Raw genomic sequence first — 18,276 nt, forward strand, 5'->3', positions numbered from 1 at the left:
AGAGGAATACATCTACAATACAACAGGCACAATTGGCAGTAGGTTTATAAGAGCAAACAATGACCCGCTTCGACCACAGGGGCGTTCGGGTAGCCTAGTTGTTAAAGCGTTCGCTCGTCACGCCGAAGACCCGGGTTCGATTCCCGACATGGGTACAATGTGTGAAGACTATTTCTGGTGTTACCCGCCGTGATATTGCTGGAATATTGCTAAAAGCGGCGTAAAACCATACTCACTCACTCATTCACTCACAGGGAGAAATGAGGCCATGCCAGGTCACACGCAGATAAGAACAAGTAATGGATATATAGCTTCAGTCAGGTAACAACCGTTCAACACTCACACACAATGGCTTCGCTGTGTAATGGGACACCGGTATGGGTAGGTAGCCAATTTAAGCTATTGTGTGTGCATCTGTTTCAGTTTATGTTCATGTTTCACTATCTTATAATACGTTAGTGTATCATGTCTTGGGGATGAAGAATGAATACGTTCACAGTACAATTTAATTTCCCATTGTCGAGTCTTAAGTGAAATGATGTACATGTTTCATAGTTTTGTATGTATTCTGTCAAACCCTGTTTATCCGGTAACCCCACTTTCTTGACTGTATCTGTTTGGATACATAATTGTAGTCATTATTACGAACGATATACCCATGATTTGTATGACCAATATATCCAACTAGTTATAGATGTGTCTTTATATTGTAACATGTTTGCCAAAGATGAGTCAGTGATTTACCGCTCGTAGTATCTACCTTGATGAGTCACATCTGACTGACGAAAGGGAGAGATAACCAATCACATATCACTTGTCATATGACAACAGCTTTGGACATATACTCAGAGGCAATAATAACTGTGAACAACTACTGTGAACTACTAACCGAATAACTACTACTACTACTACTACTACTACTACTACTACTACTACCACTACTACATCCACCACCACTTGTACATCAACTACTACTACAACAACTACTACTACTACTACCACTAGTATTACACCTAATACTACTACTAGACCGCCTCCGTGGTGGCGGAGAGCGGAAGGTCCGGGGTTCGAATCCCGGCCGCGTCATACCAAAAGACGTTATAAGATGGTACTTGTTGTTACCCTGTCTCGGTATTAACGGGCTAAAACAAGGACTGGTCGGCTCGGAGTCAGTATACTGTGTCTGAGTGGGGTATTCATGTTAAACTGCGGCATGGTATCTCCGTGGGCTAGCACTATAAATCGGCATCAGTCCGGACTAGTACAAGCACACACGCACGCTCGCACACACACACACACACACACACACACACACACACACACGCACGCACGCACGCACGCACGCACGCACGCACGCACGCACGCACACACACACACACACACACACACGTGCATGCACGTCGCTATATACGTGCAATAATCTTGCAGGCGACGTTAAACCCCATTTCACCTCACCACCACCTACTACTACTACTTCTTCTTCTTCTGGGGGCACGGGTGGCCCAGTTGTCTGGGGCGCCGCGATTCGCTGTGCAGGGTTGCGTCCCTTGGGCACGCCAGAAACCTCTGATTGTGGGTTCGAATCCCGGTTCGCCCCAATTATGTTTCTAGGTTTGTCAGCACCATACCCGTGCTCGTGGGTTTCACCGAAGTGGTAAACGTCTGAGACCTGCATCACTTCGGGCTTTCCTCCAACATTAAGCTGACACGCCGTGATATAACTGGAATACTGTTAAAAGCGGCGTTAAACCCAACTCACTCACTCTTCTTCTTCTACTACTATTTACATACATGTGTTAACAACTGCAACCAGAATTAGTGGTTACAATACAACGTCAAAACCACAAATACCCCCACTTCTTGGTAAATGTGTTATCAGGATGCTTCTGTCTTCTCCAGGACACAAACCTGACCTGGTACAACACTTGGCCTCAGTTCACAGACTGCTTCCAGTCCACGGTGTTGGTGTGGGTGCCATGTGGGTGGCTGTGGCTGACGTCACCGTTCTATCTCTACTACCTCCTGATCGTCACACCGACGTCACTGTCATCAAGGCATAAATATGTCGCAAAGATGGTAAAGTGTACTCCCCTTTAATAAATTATGAAGTTATGACGATATAAATGAACATCAAGTTGTAAGATGAATATTTAATATATGAATAGACCAAGTAATGTCCCCTGTTGTTATAGTTTACATAATTGTTTTCAAAGGCCTGGTCGATACTTTATAATATAGCCGTATTAATATTAATTTGTATGTTCCTCAGCAATATTCTAGCTTGAAATTTATGCAGTGCGGAAAAAACAAGCCAATGACAGATATTATGACAAATAATCCATGTCGTCGGAGCACGATCACCGAGGGTGACCACCCTATCCATTAAGTCTGCATGGATTCTACTTCAAAGATGAATCCCTACGGATCCTGTGTCCATTCTGGGTTGACAATTGAGGGGAAGTGAATGGGGTTTAACGTAGCGTAAGATTATTGCACTTATATGGCGACGTGCATGTGTGTGTGTGTGTGTGTGTGTGTGTGTGTGTGTGTGTGTGTGTGTGTGTACTAGTCCAGGCAAATGCCCTTTTTTATAGTGCTAGGCCGCTGAGATACCATGCCGCATATTAACACGAATACCCCCCTCGGATACAGTATACTGACTCCGACCCGACTAGTCCTTGATTTAGCCCCTCAATTCCAAGCGTAACAGGGTAACAACGAGTACCATCGCTTAATTTCTTTTGGTATGACGCAGCTGGGTATCGCCCATGAAAAGTCGCGACTGCAATATGGCCTTTTTCAATGATACAGAGTATTTCGTGAGCAAAGCCATTACCAGACAATATGCTTGTAGCCTTTCTGTATTAAAACGTTGTTCCTATAAACAGAACATGACCAAGGTCAATGAAGATCCTTGTATTGTCAAAGGACACGAATTAACAACATCATTGTGCCAGGTTATGCCATGAGGATCAAGTTGGACTGAACTGTTCCCTATTGCAGTTTGAGATGCATCAGTTGTGAGGATGAAGGGTTTGTTTCAGGATATGCCAGGATGGGGCTTGCTTCATCTGCATGTTGGAAATTGTTGTACAATTCGAAAGACGCATATTTTCTAAGAAGGTTGCATAGAGGAGAAACGTTTGCTACACATTTGTGATAATACGAGGCCAAACCTGAGAAATGACGCATGTCATGGACATTTTACGGGGGTGGGATCTGTGTGACTGAATTTGGAAGGATTAACATGAATACCATCTTTTCGGAAGATATGCCCTAAGTAGGCGACTTGTCTTGTCACGAATTTTCCTTTTGTTTGGGGTAAGTGAGTGATTCAAATGTTCCAAAACGTTTTTGAAACTATTATGTTGTCATCTAAATATATTAGTGTGTAACGCCAATTCATTTCTTTGAGTGACTCTGAAATGGTTTGCTGAAATGCCATAGGAGCATTTTAGAGGCTGAAAGGAAGCTGATTCGCCGATATGAAGGCCGTGTTTTGTTTCTGAATTGAGTGGTATTTGCCAAAAGCCACTAGCACATGCAATGACATTAAACATTTTGGCATGGCTGTCGCCTATGGCATCAACAACATCTTCAAAACTTGGTAGAGGAAAAAGCATTGAGGCGTCTATAATCTATGGCAAAGATTGTTTGTGTCCCCCGCCGTGATATTGCTGGAATATTGCTAAAAGCGGCGTAAAACCATACTCACTCGCTCACTCACAAAGCCTGATTGACATGGTCAATCAGACGTGCCCAGATCATTGACAGTAGAGGATGGATGGTAAGGCTAGTCGTGGCATGAGCCAAGGCCGCCACCTCACCAACGATGACGTCGACGATGAAGAATCACCTGAACTACCAACCACGGGCAAAACACGCCTTTGGACAGTCCCAACGCAGGACTGACAGGATGTCTATCTCAGCTGATGACGTCACCGTGATAATACGATTCCTCAGATGGAGGATGCGTATGTAAAGTTTTCCCGGAGGGTTGTGACAGGAGGTCTCCCATCCATCCAGTGTGCCTCTAACAGACCAACAGCCTGGTGAATGTCATTCTGCAAGAGCCAAAACTCCTTGCGACGTGATCATGCGTTGTTCCTTAGTGTATCATTCCAATGGATTTTTTTTTCAGTTGTACCGTTTATGTTATTTGTCACTGCCCAACGGTTTGGTTGTTTGTACATCGTCCATTTTGTACCCATATCTATGTAGGTTGGCATGCTGCAAGTGCAGCAAAAGTTTCATTCCAAACTCATCCACTGATTTGGGTACTGTAGCACGTGCATTACCCAGTAAAACTGTTTTGGTTGTGTTCGGGCGAATGCTTTTCAGCCATTTTGTAACACTATTTGGGCTTTGGACCGAACGTGTCCAACTTTCAGTTTGGTAATGTTTGTTTTGGTCATCAGTTTACATCAAAATTTATGTCATTCATGTCCATCATAGTCCACAATCTTAGTAATTGAAAGGTACATTCTTCCAGTAGCTCTGAGTACAAACGTGTTAAGTTGACCAGTTTTCTGTCAATTTGAAGGAAACTTTCCACTGTGTTTTACTGCACATGTTGTAAAATATAGTCTTTCGTAGTATACAAATGCTTTATTATACTGCTATTTTCAACGTTCTGTCTCAAAATTACCTACATCTGTACAGTTATTATGTGTTTGCGAATAGTGAGAAAAACTAACATTCTCTTCATTGGTTGAAAAAGTTTCAGCTCTCTTTTAAGAAGAAAACAATATCACCCCCTAAAAATGAAGAAAACAAACATGACCACACATGGGCCACTCTTGTAGTCAGCTACTCCCTTCACCAAGATGGAAATGAAGATGTATTATCTTATATTGTTTTCATCATAACAAATACTTGTTCAACTGGACTACCGTATACAGGTTGCTGTATGATAGGTGTATGTCCACTTTTCCAAATGGAGTAAATATACTACTCAAAAGAAGTTAAGGATCACCCGATTCTTTCATATTGGTAATGTTAATCTGTCATGGCATGAGAGATTAACTATTGTAACATGAAAGAATCAGGTGATCCTTAACTTCTTTTGAGTAGTATATATAGCAGTGAATCTGGAAGATTGTTCTACTCTGTGAAATTCACTCTCCTTCCGCATCTACATCTGAGATTAATCTGATAACGCTTTGGCTGCAACACAAAACAAAAATGTGTGACTGCTGTAAGTGAAATGACATTCTTTTGTAGGCATTCTTTAGAAACGTTCTTTTTTGTGTTGAATTTCAGATCATATGCTCGTGCCTCGTCATACTATCTGTCGTACAACTCATCGACGCTGCCGACAGCTACAACACAACCAACTTCTCTGCTTTCTTCATCGCACCTGCAGTCCAGGCAGTTACCTTTGTAAGATAAAAAAATTAATCCAGATCTTTGTCGAGACAGTAGGAGTAGAAGTATTTTGATAAAAATATTATACTTTATTTAGCTTCACTGATCTTGGGTCCGAGGTTGGCTTAATTTTTTAGGAGCAGATTTGCGTCGCTCAGGCGTACCAGACACCTAAGTTTCTGTGTTCGAATCTTTATTCACCCTGCTTACGTTTCTTGGTTCATGGGCAGTGTGCCAGGGTGGTAAAGGTGCCTCACTTGAGTCTTACCTCGAGCTCCTATATTAGGCTGACACACAGTGATATAACTGTTCACACATTATGCAAAAAAGGTGGGGGTCAGTTATCACGGAAGCATATGACGCCATCTACTGTATAATGACGTAATGACATTCCAGCTTGACGTATAATATTTCCAATTACCTCATATCTGTCTCACTTATGGAGATAATGTTGCCAAAAAGGACTGATAGCTTTTGTATTTTGTCAATAAACTATCTGTGTTTTCAGATTCGCCAGTATTTTTGAATATTCCATGCCCGGAAGTTTTGACTCCGTCGGTTCCAAATGGCTTGATTACTCGTCCCAGTAATAATTCGATGTAATACTATCGCACCCTCATGCCTGCGATCACATAGTGACCATAATATGTAACATCCTTGGTGCAATGGCAATGCATCGTTTCAGCTATTTGCTAAGTTAAAACAATAACCAAAGCAATTAAACATTTTATTGGTGTCTTATTTCAGCTGTGTGCTATGTTGCTGCTGCTCCTGGAGAGGAAGAAAGGCCTCATCACTTCCGGGGTGATGTTCACCTTCTGGCTGCTGCTCACAGTGGCTGGCATCGTCCCCTTCTACTCCATCATCTTCAAGAAGGTAGCTCAAAGAAACCATCATACTAAATTAATGCCTGATTAGACATATTAGTAAACATGTATAATATGTAGGCATAACTACAGTCCAGTATGTTTTCTGAGGAAGAACTCTGCCAAAACGACGCATTAGTGCTATCAACACATGACCTGAAGACATGACCATTCCTCCCCCTTTGTACTGGATTACAAAGCTGAATAGCTGAAGATCCGGGGTAGAATAAGTCTTCAGCAACCCATGCTTGCCATAAAAGCCCACTAAGCTTGTCGTAAGAGGCAACTAACAGGATCGGGTGTCAGGCTCGCTGACTTCGTTGATGCATGCCACCGTATCCCATATGCATAGATCGATGCTCATGATGTGCGGCGTTAAACAACAAATAAACAAACACCTACTGATTGAGTCTACAACCTATAATTGTATAAATGTGTTTGTCTTTAAGTTTCGTTTATAGAGCAAACACGTGCGACAGAGACAAGACAGTGTTTCTTCTAAACATCCGTAGAAAAAGCGACACATTGGTTGTTCCAGCAAAGGAACCACCAAATCCGTGTTTTAAAAATTAATCGTAATCCTTAAAACAATCAAGACATGACTATCTTTACATTCACAGAATGTATTTAATTAAGACAAGTGGAATCATTACCATTTTGGCCGATACATTAAAACTGTCACCAACTGTGTAACAAAACGAACATACTTGTAAACGTTGCTCTTTACTTGAGCACTAGAATATCGGCACTTTTACACAGCAGACGTAATTCAAAATGTACATATTGTTTTAACATCAGTTAATGGGCTATCCTGTCCCTGGATTGTCTGGTCAGGACTCAATTGTTAACAGGCCAGTCGTATTATTGGACTACTGCTGTGGACCGTCAGGCAACAAACAAACACTTTCTTCTTTTTTCTTTCTTTTCAAATTTTGGGAGTGGCGAGTACTATTGATAGGGCAGGATATGCTTACCCTTTTTGCGAACACCCGGTGTCATGACCGATTTTCTTTCATATAAGTTTCACCGCTGTTTTGCTTATAACGCCCAATGGTATATTATTCGGTAGCTTATTCAACCTGATTATTCTCCTACTTTAATCCATTAATATGAATCGGAATATCTGCTCGGATTTGTAAAGTCAACTAAGGGAATCAAGAGGGTTTACTTAAGCTTCTTGTGTATTGATGATCTGATATCGTTCAATTATGGTGAAATAGCCAATTCCATTCCACTGACTTACCCACCTGAACTAGAAAAGACGAGACTGGTGAGACCACCTCATCTCTAACATATTTAAATATATGCATAACGTTTAAGAGTGACAAAGTAAAACTATCTGTAAGTCTGTATGTCAAGAGGGATGACGTCAACGTTCCAAGAGTCAACACCTTTGGTGTCTACAATTCAAAACGAAAAAGATTAAAAAAGATTAGGTGTTCAGCAACCCATGTTTGGTGACTATGCTTGTCGTAAGAGGCGACTAACGGGATTGGGTGGTCAGACTCGCTGACTTGGTTGATGCATGTCATCGATCCCAATTGCGTGGATCGATGCTCATGATATTAATCACTGGATTGTCTGGTCCAAACTCGATTATTTACAGACCGCCGTCATATAGCTGGAATATGGCGGAGTGCGGCGTTAAACAACAAACGAACAAACACATTTTTTAAGGTACAATCGAACAGGCTGTTTCTAAGAAGACTTCAAAGAGCGCCACATGAATCAAGTGTTGTTTGATCAGGGTTTAAGATCCAAAGTGTCCCTGTTTCAGCAATTCGAGCAAAACATCCTTAAAGTGGTAACTTTCTACATATACTGTTGGCTAGTATTGTTAGAGCTGATCCTGAGCTGTTGTGCAGAGACGTCTTCAGAAGGGACTATCCAGGACAAGGTATGACTTGTATTAACAGTCACCTTTACAAATCATGTTCGCACATGTCTGTTATTCCCCTGAACACGTTTCTTGTCATCCAAGTGTGTTCCCATCACAATTAAACAGACAAACCCCTTTCCATATTCAGAAGAAATATTGTTAATTGAGCGATTCCGACTGTATCGTGACCATCAAGTAACGTTCAATAGAATTATTTACATTTCTCATTGCACCAAACCCATCAGTGTGCAGTGGTTATGCCATTGAATAATAATAACAAATTTACTGATAAGAAATAACTTGGGCTCAACTGGCTTTACAACCGGATTTGCTGACAAAATGGATCCTTTAGAACCCCTATAATATATGCATTGAAACGGTACGTTGCACACCAAATGTGTCTCGAACTTAAGTCCAAACCCCTTTGCACGCCCCTCCCTTATAGATGTGAATGTACTTGTGTGTTCAGCTAAAATGACCAGAAAAATGATGCATGAAGTTTTCAATGTTTTATTCATCTTTGTTCACTGCCCATCTTGAACCATAAGGACAATGCATGTATATTTAGTTAGAAGTATATGTTCATGCCAATAAACATTATAACACAACAGATCCTGCACTGAAGATTACAGACGGATGTTTTCAGTGGACTTCTGAACAAGGACCAGCTCTAACAAAGTAAATACACCATATACGTACATGTATAACAATCAATTGACGCTACCATACTCGATTGTTCGCCCATGATTTTCTCAAATATAATTACATACTCCTACTCAGAACTAAAACAGACATATGGATATTTTCAGCTGTCATAATCTAAAGCTAAACGAAAATTATTCTTTCAGCATTAACTTGACTGTTAACGAAGGTCAGCTTGCAGCTGTTGTAGGTCAAGTTGGATCGGGAAAATCTTCACTTGTATCTGCAGTATTGGGCGAGATGAGCAAGGTCAACGGCCACGTCAGTCTCAAGGTTTCTATTTTCTTTTATACTGCTGTAGTGTTGGACTAAAGGAATTTTGTTTATCCTAGCCCTCATACACTCATGCTAAGTTGTGGTTATTTCCTGGCAGAGTCACGTGGCTTACGTGCCCCAGATTGCATGGATCCAGAACGACACCCTGCAGAACAATATCCTCTTCGGGAAGCCCCTGGACAGACAGTGGTACGACAAAGTGGTAGAGTGCTGTGCTCTGACTCCAGATCTGGAGATGTTACCAGCTGGTGATATGACAGAGATTGGAGAGAGAGTGAGTATCTCGTGGTACTTGTGTGTATTCTAGAATAGAATAGGCCGTCAGTATTATATGTTTATAACCACTCTCAATTCTTATCTAACCGCGAGTTGTAGAACCCGAGCAATTCATCACAACCTGCTACCAAAGCGTCTTCATTTAGGAGGGAAAGCAGACTACAGAATAAAACCAGCTCCAGTAATTCAATCACCTCGACCTTTGTCGCTGGTATATAAAAAAGGGCAAAATGAAGAGAGGAACTAGAATAATCTGACAGTGTATTATTGCTATAGGGTATCAACTTGAGTGGAGGACAGAAGCAGAGAGTGTCTCTAGCCAGAGCTGTGTACAACAATGATGACATCTATTTGTTGGATGATCCACTCAGTGCTGTTGACAGTCATGTGGGGAAACACATCTTTGACAAGGTCCTAAGTCGAAACGGGTTGCTTGCAGGCAAGGTAGGAACGCCCGTTCTATATATGTTAAAGTAAATGTGTAAAATCAGTCATACATACATACGTACATGTAAAACTAATGTCATATTTTTCTTGATTACCATTGGTATGTGCAGCTATAAACGGGATTTACTCTGGTGTCATCTGCCTTGCTATTTCAAGAATGATACTAAAAGCAGCATAAAACGATACTCATTTACTTGCCTATCCATTACGATCTGCTACAAATGCAATAATGACTTTCACCTAAACCATCCAGACACGTGTCTTGGTGACTCACGGCATCCACTGGCTCCCAGAGGTCGACTCCATCCATGTGATGACCAATGGTCAGATATCAGAGACAGGGACATATGACCAGCTTCTTCACCAAAACGGACCCTTTGCGCAGTTCCTACAGAAAAATCTTTTTGAGAGTCATGATTCCGATGTCAGTGATCCCGAATGTAGGTTGAGCATTTCACAAGTAATCTGTGTGTTTGTTATCAAATACTAGTAATCAGTGTATGGGATATATATTGAAAATTGAATTGTTTTACAGAGTAGTGAGTGAGTGAGTATGGTTTTACGCCGCTTTTAGCAATATTCCAGCAATATCACGGCGGGGGACAACAGAAATGGGCTTCACACATTGTACCCATGTCGGGAATCGAACCCGGGTCTTTGGCGTGACGAGCGAACGCTTTAACCACTAGGCTACCCGACCACCCAGTTTTACAGAGTTACTCTGATAATCTGATGATACAAAATTTAACTTCATATAAGATTTCAAGAACCTAACATTGACATTATTTGAACAGTTACTGAAATAGAGAAAAAGGTTTTCCAACGACTGGAATCGGTGGAATCTGACGAGGAGACTGACGAAGCGAGTGTTACATTAATGTAAGTCAGTGACACTTCATCAGACCTAATCATCCTGTGTATTAATGAAACATAGAACCTAAAAGCAATGAGCCCCTTTCCATAATAATAAGAAAGCTCTATTATACGATTCTGACAATGTCAAAAACATGTTTATGAATCACTATCAAATACTACCAATACTAGGTGTTCGCATAAAGGTGAGCGTATCCTGTCCCACCGGCCCGGCTCAACGCTTACAAGTATACAACACTATTTCAAAAGGACAGGTTGATGAGAGCATTTTTGGCACCAAGGATCAAGGAATAATGATTTCAGTGAAAAATCACAATTTTGGAAAAACAAATTCTAAAGGTTGCAAAAATTGAAGATGATTAGTCAAATTATCATGTTCTATTTATCATACTGACATTAAAGTGCAGCATTATCAAATCTACCTTATCTGAGGCGAATGTATTTACCAGTATTTCCACCTAAACGTATGTTGAATAAGGGAGATAGTTCTATGGACATACAACTTCTTTTCGACAATGACTGCGACGTTTCAGTGTAGACACTTAACACCGTTGTCACTTGATTATTTGTTTATGTCCATAGAACTATCTCCCTTGTTCATCATACCAACTTCTCAAGACAACTTAAAGAAGTTAAATTGAAAATTATTTGTTAAAGAAACATGCTATATTTATCACACTGACATTAAATGCAGCATTATAAAAAACCTATCCGAACTCAGGCATCTGTATTTACCAGTATTTCCACCAAAACGTATGTTGTGTTTGTTTTTTGGACATGCATGTGCCACAGGAAGTCCCTGATGAAGAGCACAGAGGTGAAACAAGTCGAACTACTGAAGGCGAAAGAACCTGTGAGCGAGAGCAGTAAACTGATTGAGGAAGAACAAGTGGAGACTGGCAAGGTCTGTACACGTATATCCTCTGATGGTCTCACAATAATGTTTTAAAATACTGTGTATATACATATTTCTTTCACTTTACAATATATCCTTCCAACTGTTTTATCCTGTCAGTTGTTTTTATCATATGAAAATATAGAAATATTTATTATTTTTCAGGGGCTCTATTGATTCAGTAGACTACGATTGTATTACCATTGAATTGAGTAACGATCATCTTGTTCCAGGTGACACTGAATGTGTTTCTTGCATACGGCAGAGCTATAGGCCTTTGGACTGTGGTATTCTCTCTCATCATGTACGCGTTATTTCAAGTAATGTCGGTAATGTCAGCTTCATGGCTTAGCAAATGGACTGACGACACATCCCTCAACAACCTTACCCTTCTCCCTTCCAATAGCTCAGGACGATTGGAGAAGAACAATTACTATCTTGGAGTCTATGGTGTCTTGGGTGTAGCTCAAAGTAAGACTTGACTGCAAGCTACATGTCTGATAAAACTATTGTATTTATGTTCTTTTACTGTTTGGATACTTTTATCAGGCTTAAATCATGTGTTATATATTGTTATAAAATATGGATATATTGTATTATGTTGACAAATTATTCAAAATAGTTTTTGGAGACATATTAACCTATCTTGTCAAATCTAATAATTGTTTTATGCCAATGTCAAACGTAATATATATTTAGATCGAAGTTACTGTTGAGGTATTTTCAATTTGAGTTTCTATATTTTATTTACAGCTGTTTTCATCATGATATTTGCTTTTCTGTGGAACCTAAGGACGGTCAAAGCTTCCGGTATTCTCCACATGAACATGCTGAGGAATGTTCTGAAAGCACCACTGTCCTTCTTTGACACCACACCTACAGGCAGGATTGTGAACAGGTTCTCCCAGGATATTGACACCATCGACACCAGCATGCCGAGTACGGTGGAGTACGCCATCAACACATTGTTACAAGTCCTCAGCAGCATCATTGTCATCTCCTTCACCACGCCCATATTTCTCGTCGTTGTCGTTCCCTTGGTTATTCTATACTACTTTATTCAGGTAAATAAAAGTATATAAAACCCTGTACATATTCATAAGAAATCTGTGACAAAGGCTCAATCGATTTTACAATTCCGACTATATTATAAACGTGTGTTTATTAATCACCATCAAATAGTGATGCTACACAACTACCCTTGATTGTTGCCCTTACCAAAATATATCCGTCTCGGTTTAAACATTTGTAATGCAATCGGAGTTGGGTTTTTTTTCGGGATCGACATGAATCTTCTTTGAACGGTTTGAAGTGACATTTTCCTTCGCCTCTTCAGTGAATCGCATACCATAACAGGAAGTGTCATGGCGATATCATAGATTTCACTATCATAACTTGGTGAACTAGAAATGGGTAAACTTGCAAGAAATCGGATTTCGAATCAATACATTATTCTTAACATAATAAAAGAATATATCTTGTTTGAAAAGCGCTTCTACGTAACCACCTCACGACAGCTGAAACGATTAGAGTCCAAAGCTCGCTCCCCGATATACAGCCATTTTGGAGAGACATTATCAGGAGCCAGTGTTATCAGATCGTTTCAAGCTCAGTCGAGGTTCATCAAGGAATCCGAAGACCGGGTAGACACAAACCAGAGGTTCACCTTTTACGCATCTTGTGCTCTCAGGTATGTGAGAACATTTTTATTGAAATCACGTTGTCTGAAGCCAGCTTCCATTCAAGGCATACTCTCACATGAAGGCCACTGAAGCCATTCCCAACTGCAAACTGTGTTACTACTGCTTATAATCAGATAGGTTACCCTGACCATTTAACACGGCATCACTAGTTAGGTAAGTGGTTGTGCGGACAATTAGATTTGTACAGGAAGTCGACTCGGACTCGTTTCGAAATCATGTCTTGTATGCCCAAACTCATTTCCACAAAAGATTTTAAAATATGTGCACAAATTGTGTTTGTTATGTTTGCGTGCTAGGATCATATTATCTCAGGTTTGAATCCTAGATTCCCACTGATTATGATCAATGTATTGCCAGCACCATACCTTTGCTGGTGGGTGTTACCAAAGTGATAAAGAACCGTATCGGGCTTTCCGCTCATATTAAGCTGACATGCCCTGATATGCTGTGTAACTGAACTCCTTTACAGAGTGGTGTTTGACCAACTCATTCTAAAGAAAAGTGTTTCACTATATCAATGTCTGTATTTCACAGATGGCTTGGTGTACGTCTGGAGATTATCGGAAATATCATCGTTTTTGCCGCCTCTCTGTTTGCCGTCATGTCACGTGATACCCTGTCAGGAGGTCTTGTAGGCTTGTCGATCTCCTATGCTATTGAGGTATGGTATGCAAACAACACTTTTATGGTAGATATGTGGAGGACATTTCCAAATTCCAAATTCAGTGACAATGACAAAAATGATGCCCGATGCAATTCCCAATTTTACTTGTACCATATGTTCCTGTGTTTTTTAAGGTGAACAATTGACATGCCTTTGCATGTGTTTGTGACGATGGGCAAGATAGGCTCACCTTATTTCGAACACCTGGTATCATCACTATTTGATAGTCATTCACGTACACATGCGACTGATGTAGTCGGAATCCATCGGAAAAAATAATTTGTTCCCGAAAATTCTTGACAAAAAATAATTATGCTTAAGACTGTTTAAAACAAATTGCCGTCCCCCAAAATTACTTTGTTGCAATGAGTTGTTCTTTACAAAATATTCTCTTTGGGAAGAGATTTCTTGTGGCTAAACAAAGGGGTTATCACTTTGATTATGATAATGGTGCCTTTTGTGCTTGTTGCTCTACCGTGTACATGTGTCTGCTCTGTGTGTTTATGGATTTATGCTGGTTGGTACTTTGACTTCAGATAACCGTTAACCTGAACCTGATGGTGCAGCTGGTTTCAGGAGTAGAGACTCAGATCGTTTCCGTGGAGAGAGTCAAAGAGTATACAGAAATAGATTCAGAGGTAAAAGTCAAATACACATCACATATTAATATGCCAGTATATCAATATGTCTTCAGTATTATCTTCAAGGATTCTGGCGTGATCTTTCTAATCACGATTGACACTGTATGGTTTTTTTGTATGAATTACACTAGGCAGCATGGAATGTACCCGAGAAACGTCCAAATCACGACTGGCCAGACTCAGGGGTGGTGAAGTTCCTCGACTACTCAACTCGGTACAGAGACGGCCTTGACCTTGTACTCAAGGGAATCACGTGCACTGTGCATTCTAGGGAAAAGGTAAATTATTGTTAATTTTTGCTTATGCATTGATTTTTATAAAAATAAAAGCGATAAAAGACTCTTACCCACAAGAAACCCCCGCCGTCGACTGCACAATTCCGACCACATCATGAGCATGCGCCTATGAATCCCCCTCAAAAAGCGAGGACACCAGGCCAGGCGCTTGCAAAAAGCCGAGCACACCTCGCTCCACCGGGAGCAACCGCCACAAATACACGTACAGGCAAGTCAATATTGCTCACCCTGAAAAACACACAGGAAGACACAGCACAAGGCAAGACAAGGAATCGCCCTCTTCACCAAGGCGTCACGTCCGGAAATGTCTTCCACATGTCCACCAGTTACTTTTTGAAAGCTTCCCTGAGGCCTTTATTGTTGTACCCTTGATCAAACAGTTCCTGAGCAAGAGTCGCATGACGCTCTCTGAAACATGTTTTAGAAATGTCGGGCCTGTAGCACAAGCATCTAAGTCTTAACATGTCACTGTTTTACTGCTCGTTATGTGGTCTTTGAATCAATAATGATGAATGTTACCCAAGTCTCTCACTCCACAAAGGACACTTTCAAACGTGTGCCAACTATGAACACTTAATTATTGCTGAGAGCTCCCAGTACACATATTCTGTACATACCAGGTGGGCATCGTTGGCAGGACGGGAGCGGGGAAGTCCTCTCTGACTCTGTCCCTGTTCCGGCTGATAGAGGCTGCAGGAGGAGAGATCAACATAGATGGCGTTGACGTCAGTACACTCGGGCTGCATGATCTCAGGAGCAAACTCACCATACTACCTCAGGTACGTGTTTCCTTGTCATCAATATTGGCGTCTTACGTTTTGTCATTTCATATGATATTGTTCATATTAATAACCAGTTTGAGTGAGTGAGTGAGCGAGTATGGTTTACGCCGCTTTTAGCAATATTTTAGCAATATTCCAGAGATAATCTGACGGAGGACACCAGAAATGGGCTTCACAAATTGTACCAATGTCGGAGAACCATTTTGAACTATTGAATGATTAATATGAAGAAATGCTTTGAAACACTCTTGCAGGATCCTGTATTGTTTGTCGGATGTCTGCGAGGTAATGTTGACCCCTTCAACAAGTATTCCGACAATCAGATCTGGCGGGCACTGGAACAGGCTCATCTCAAGACGTTTGTGGAGACGCTACCTGACGGACTGGAACACGAGTGTAGCGAAGGAGGGGAAAACATGAGGTACCAGACTTAGCATTGTATCACTTAATATTGTTCCTTTCCAAGTACTACTACTGTACATTTTAATTTGTCAGTACTAAATATATATCTGCACAACCACAACCCTATAACTTGCCAACAAGTGGGTTACCCTTCTGGCATATTTCAGTGTCGGTCAGCGACAGCTCTTGTGTCTGGCAAGAGCTCTTCTGAAGAAGACCAGGATCCTGGTACTGGACGAGGCTACAGCAGCCGTTGACATGGAAACAGATTGCCTGATCCAGGAGACCATCAGGTCAGAGTTCAAGGAATGCACGGTGCTGACCATCGCCCACAGACTCAACACGGTCATGGACTGTGACAGGTATATGCTTTCCATTTCTTTGTAATAATTGAAGTATTTATGTGTATAAATCAATATTAAAGTGACGTATTCAGGTAAATAATAATTGAACTGAATTGTTTATGCTTGCAGAATCCTAGTCTTGGACAAGGGCTGTGTGTGTGAGTTTGACACACCCTCCTCCCTGTTGCAACAGCCTGACAGCATCTTCTACAGCATGGCCAAAGCTGCAGGGTTGACCTCATAGTACAACACCATTGGGCTTTATATACTGTATATTGGTTATTTAAACTAGTTCACAGAACTAGATAATAAAAGAGACCAGTGAAACCTCCTCCTCTTTTTCATATTTAGATTTATGCATAAAGATTTAGAGGGACAAAGCTTTCCAGGCCACAAGACTATATGACAAGAGGGAGACTTCCGCTTTCCATAAGTTGAATTTCCGTTTATGATGAGCAATATTCCAGCAGCTCCAGCGTTTTAGATACAAATGAGCATGCTCTTTCTACGAAAATGTCAAAGAGCGACTTTGGACTCTTGCTAAAAAGCTGTTTGATCAGAGTTACACCATTCAAGGCCTGAGTAAAACTTTTATAATAGAGGCAGAGGACTTTCAAATCTAACGCACCATAACTAGATGATGTTGTTACGAGGAGATTTCAAAGTTAAACGGGTTTATCTAAAAAACAGTTTAATTGTGAAATCAGAAAATAACCACACAAGTTTAAAGAACACTCAATGCGTTATATTTAAACACACAAGTTTAGGTCCACAATGAAAACGGCAAATGAGTGGCAGCAGCAATAATTAAAAGGCTAAAAAATTAATGGTAAGTGCTCTCATGAATGTTCAGAATATTATCACTGTTGAATGTCTGGAAAGAGGCCTGTCTCCGCTTGTGAATCCAGAATATTCTTGGAAGCTGGTGGGAACTCAGCACTTGGCAAGTAGATCAGAAGTCAAGTCAGGTCGAATACTTTAAAGGGCCTCGAATCGCCTATATATTGTCGCTCTTATATGGATACAACCATCCGTCCCATACAGGCACTTCCTGAACGTTCAAGCCTGTCATGGACATTGACCCTCAAGGGTAGATAACTTTAATTCCAGAACCAAAGCATTCTTGAGAAGGCAGCACTCGACACTCTTTCACCAATTGCTCAATCACCGGCTGACACACGCACGCACGCACGCACGCACGCACGCACACAGAGATTCCCCACCGCCACCAAAATATCACACACACACTCACACACAAACATCATAACCTGTCCTATTGAAATATTGCTGTATACTTGAAAGTGTTGAGACGGTGGGACAGGATTCGCTTACCTTTTCGCAAACACCTGGTATGATCAGTATCTGATGGTAATTCACAAACATGCTTATGATATGGTTGCAATCGTACAATGGAAAAGGATTTGTCGCTTTTACTTATTGACATCTAAGTACCAACGCTTCGTAAATAACGTTAAGAAAAAGGAAAGAAAGGGTGAAGATAATTTTGCTGTAAACTGATCAAGTGTTTCTTATTAAAATGTCTTCACTCACGCAGAGGTTGTACTGTTCATTGTTTACTGAAAACATTACCGTACAACAACTGAAACATTATACTTCCATATGGAAAAAGTTGCCATTTTATTGCAGTGACGACAAGGTTGACACTATCTCTGCGAGTGTTTCTTGAAGTTCGTGTATGACAGAAACGGTGGTGATCGCCTACTTGTAAAATCGTTCTCTCGTCAATCCGAAGAGCCGAGTTTAGTTCTCCACATGGGCGACAATTCCAGTTTACCCGCCGTTATATTGTTGGAATATTGCTGAAAGCGGCGTTAAACCCAACTCACAAAACCGAACTCACTC

General features: G+C 40.9%; 2 protein-coding genes across 2 annotated transcripts; both read left to right on the plus strand.

The window, feature by feature from the left end:
• Window positions 1-302: 302 nt before the first annotated feature.
• LOC125372848 (multidrug resistance-associated protein 1-like) lies at window positions 303-8,241 on the plus strand. The gene is made up of 5 exons (XM_048383517.1): window positions 303-381; window positions 1,900-2,076; window positions 5,263-5,382; window positions 6,115-6,243; window positions 8,011-8,241. The coding sequence occupies exons 1-5, from the start codon at window positions 349-351 to the stop codon at window positions 8,134-8,136; spliced, it is 585 nt and encodes a 194-aa protein (XP_048239474.1). The 5' UTR covers window positions 303-348; the 3' UTR covers window positions 8,137-8,241.
• An 899-nt stretch (window positions 8,242-9,140) lies between these two features.
• LOC125372847 (ATP-binding cassette sub-family C member 2-like) lies at window positions 9,141-16,726 on the plus strand. The gene is made up of 15 exons (XM_048383516.1): window positions 9,141-9,364; window positions 9,643-9,810; window positions 10,067-10,253; window positions 10,608-10,692; window positions 11,479-11,590; window positions 11,815-12,052; window positions 12,335-12,645; window positions 13,072-13,271; window positions 13,819-13,945; window positions 14,485-14,586; window positions 14,721-14,867; window positions 15,506-15,664; window positions 15,922-16,088; window positions 16,237-16,431; window positions 16,543-16,726. The coding sequence occupies exons 1-15, from the start codon at window positions 9,326-9,328 to the stop codon at window positions 16,655-16,657; spliced, it is 2,352 nt and encodes a 783-aa protein (XP_048239473.1). The 5' UTR covers window positions 9,141-9,325; the 3' UTR covers window positions 16,658-16,726.
• The last annotated feature ends 1,550 nt before the right edge of the window (window positions 16,727-18,276 follow it).

Source organism: Haliotis rufescens, unplaced genomic scaffold, assembly GCF_023055435.1.
Source record: "Haliotis rufescens isolate VD_foot unplaced genomic scaffold, xgHalRufe1.0.p SCAF_49, whole genome shotgun sequence".
Lineage (NCBI taxonomy): Eukaryota > Metazoa > Mollusca > Gastropoda > Lepetellida > Haliotidae > Haliotis > Haliotis rufescens.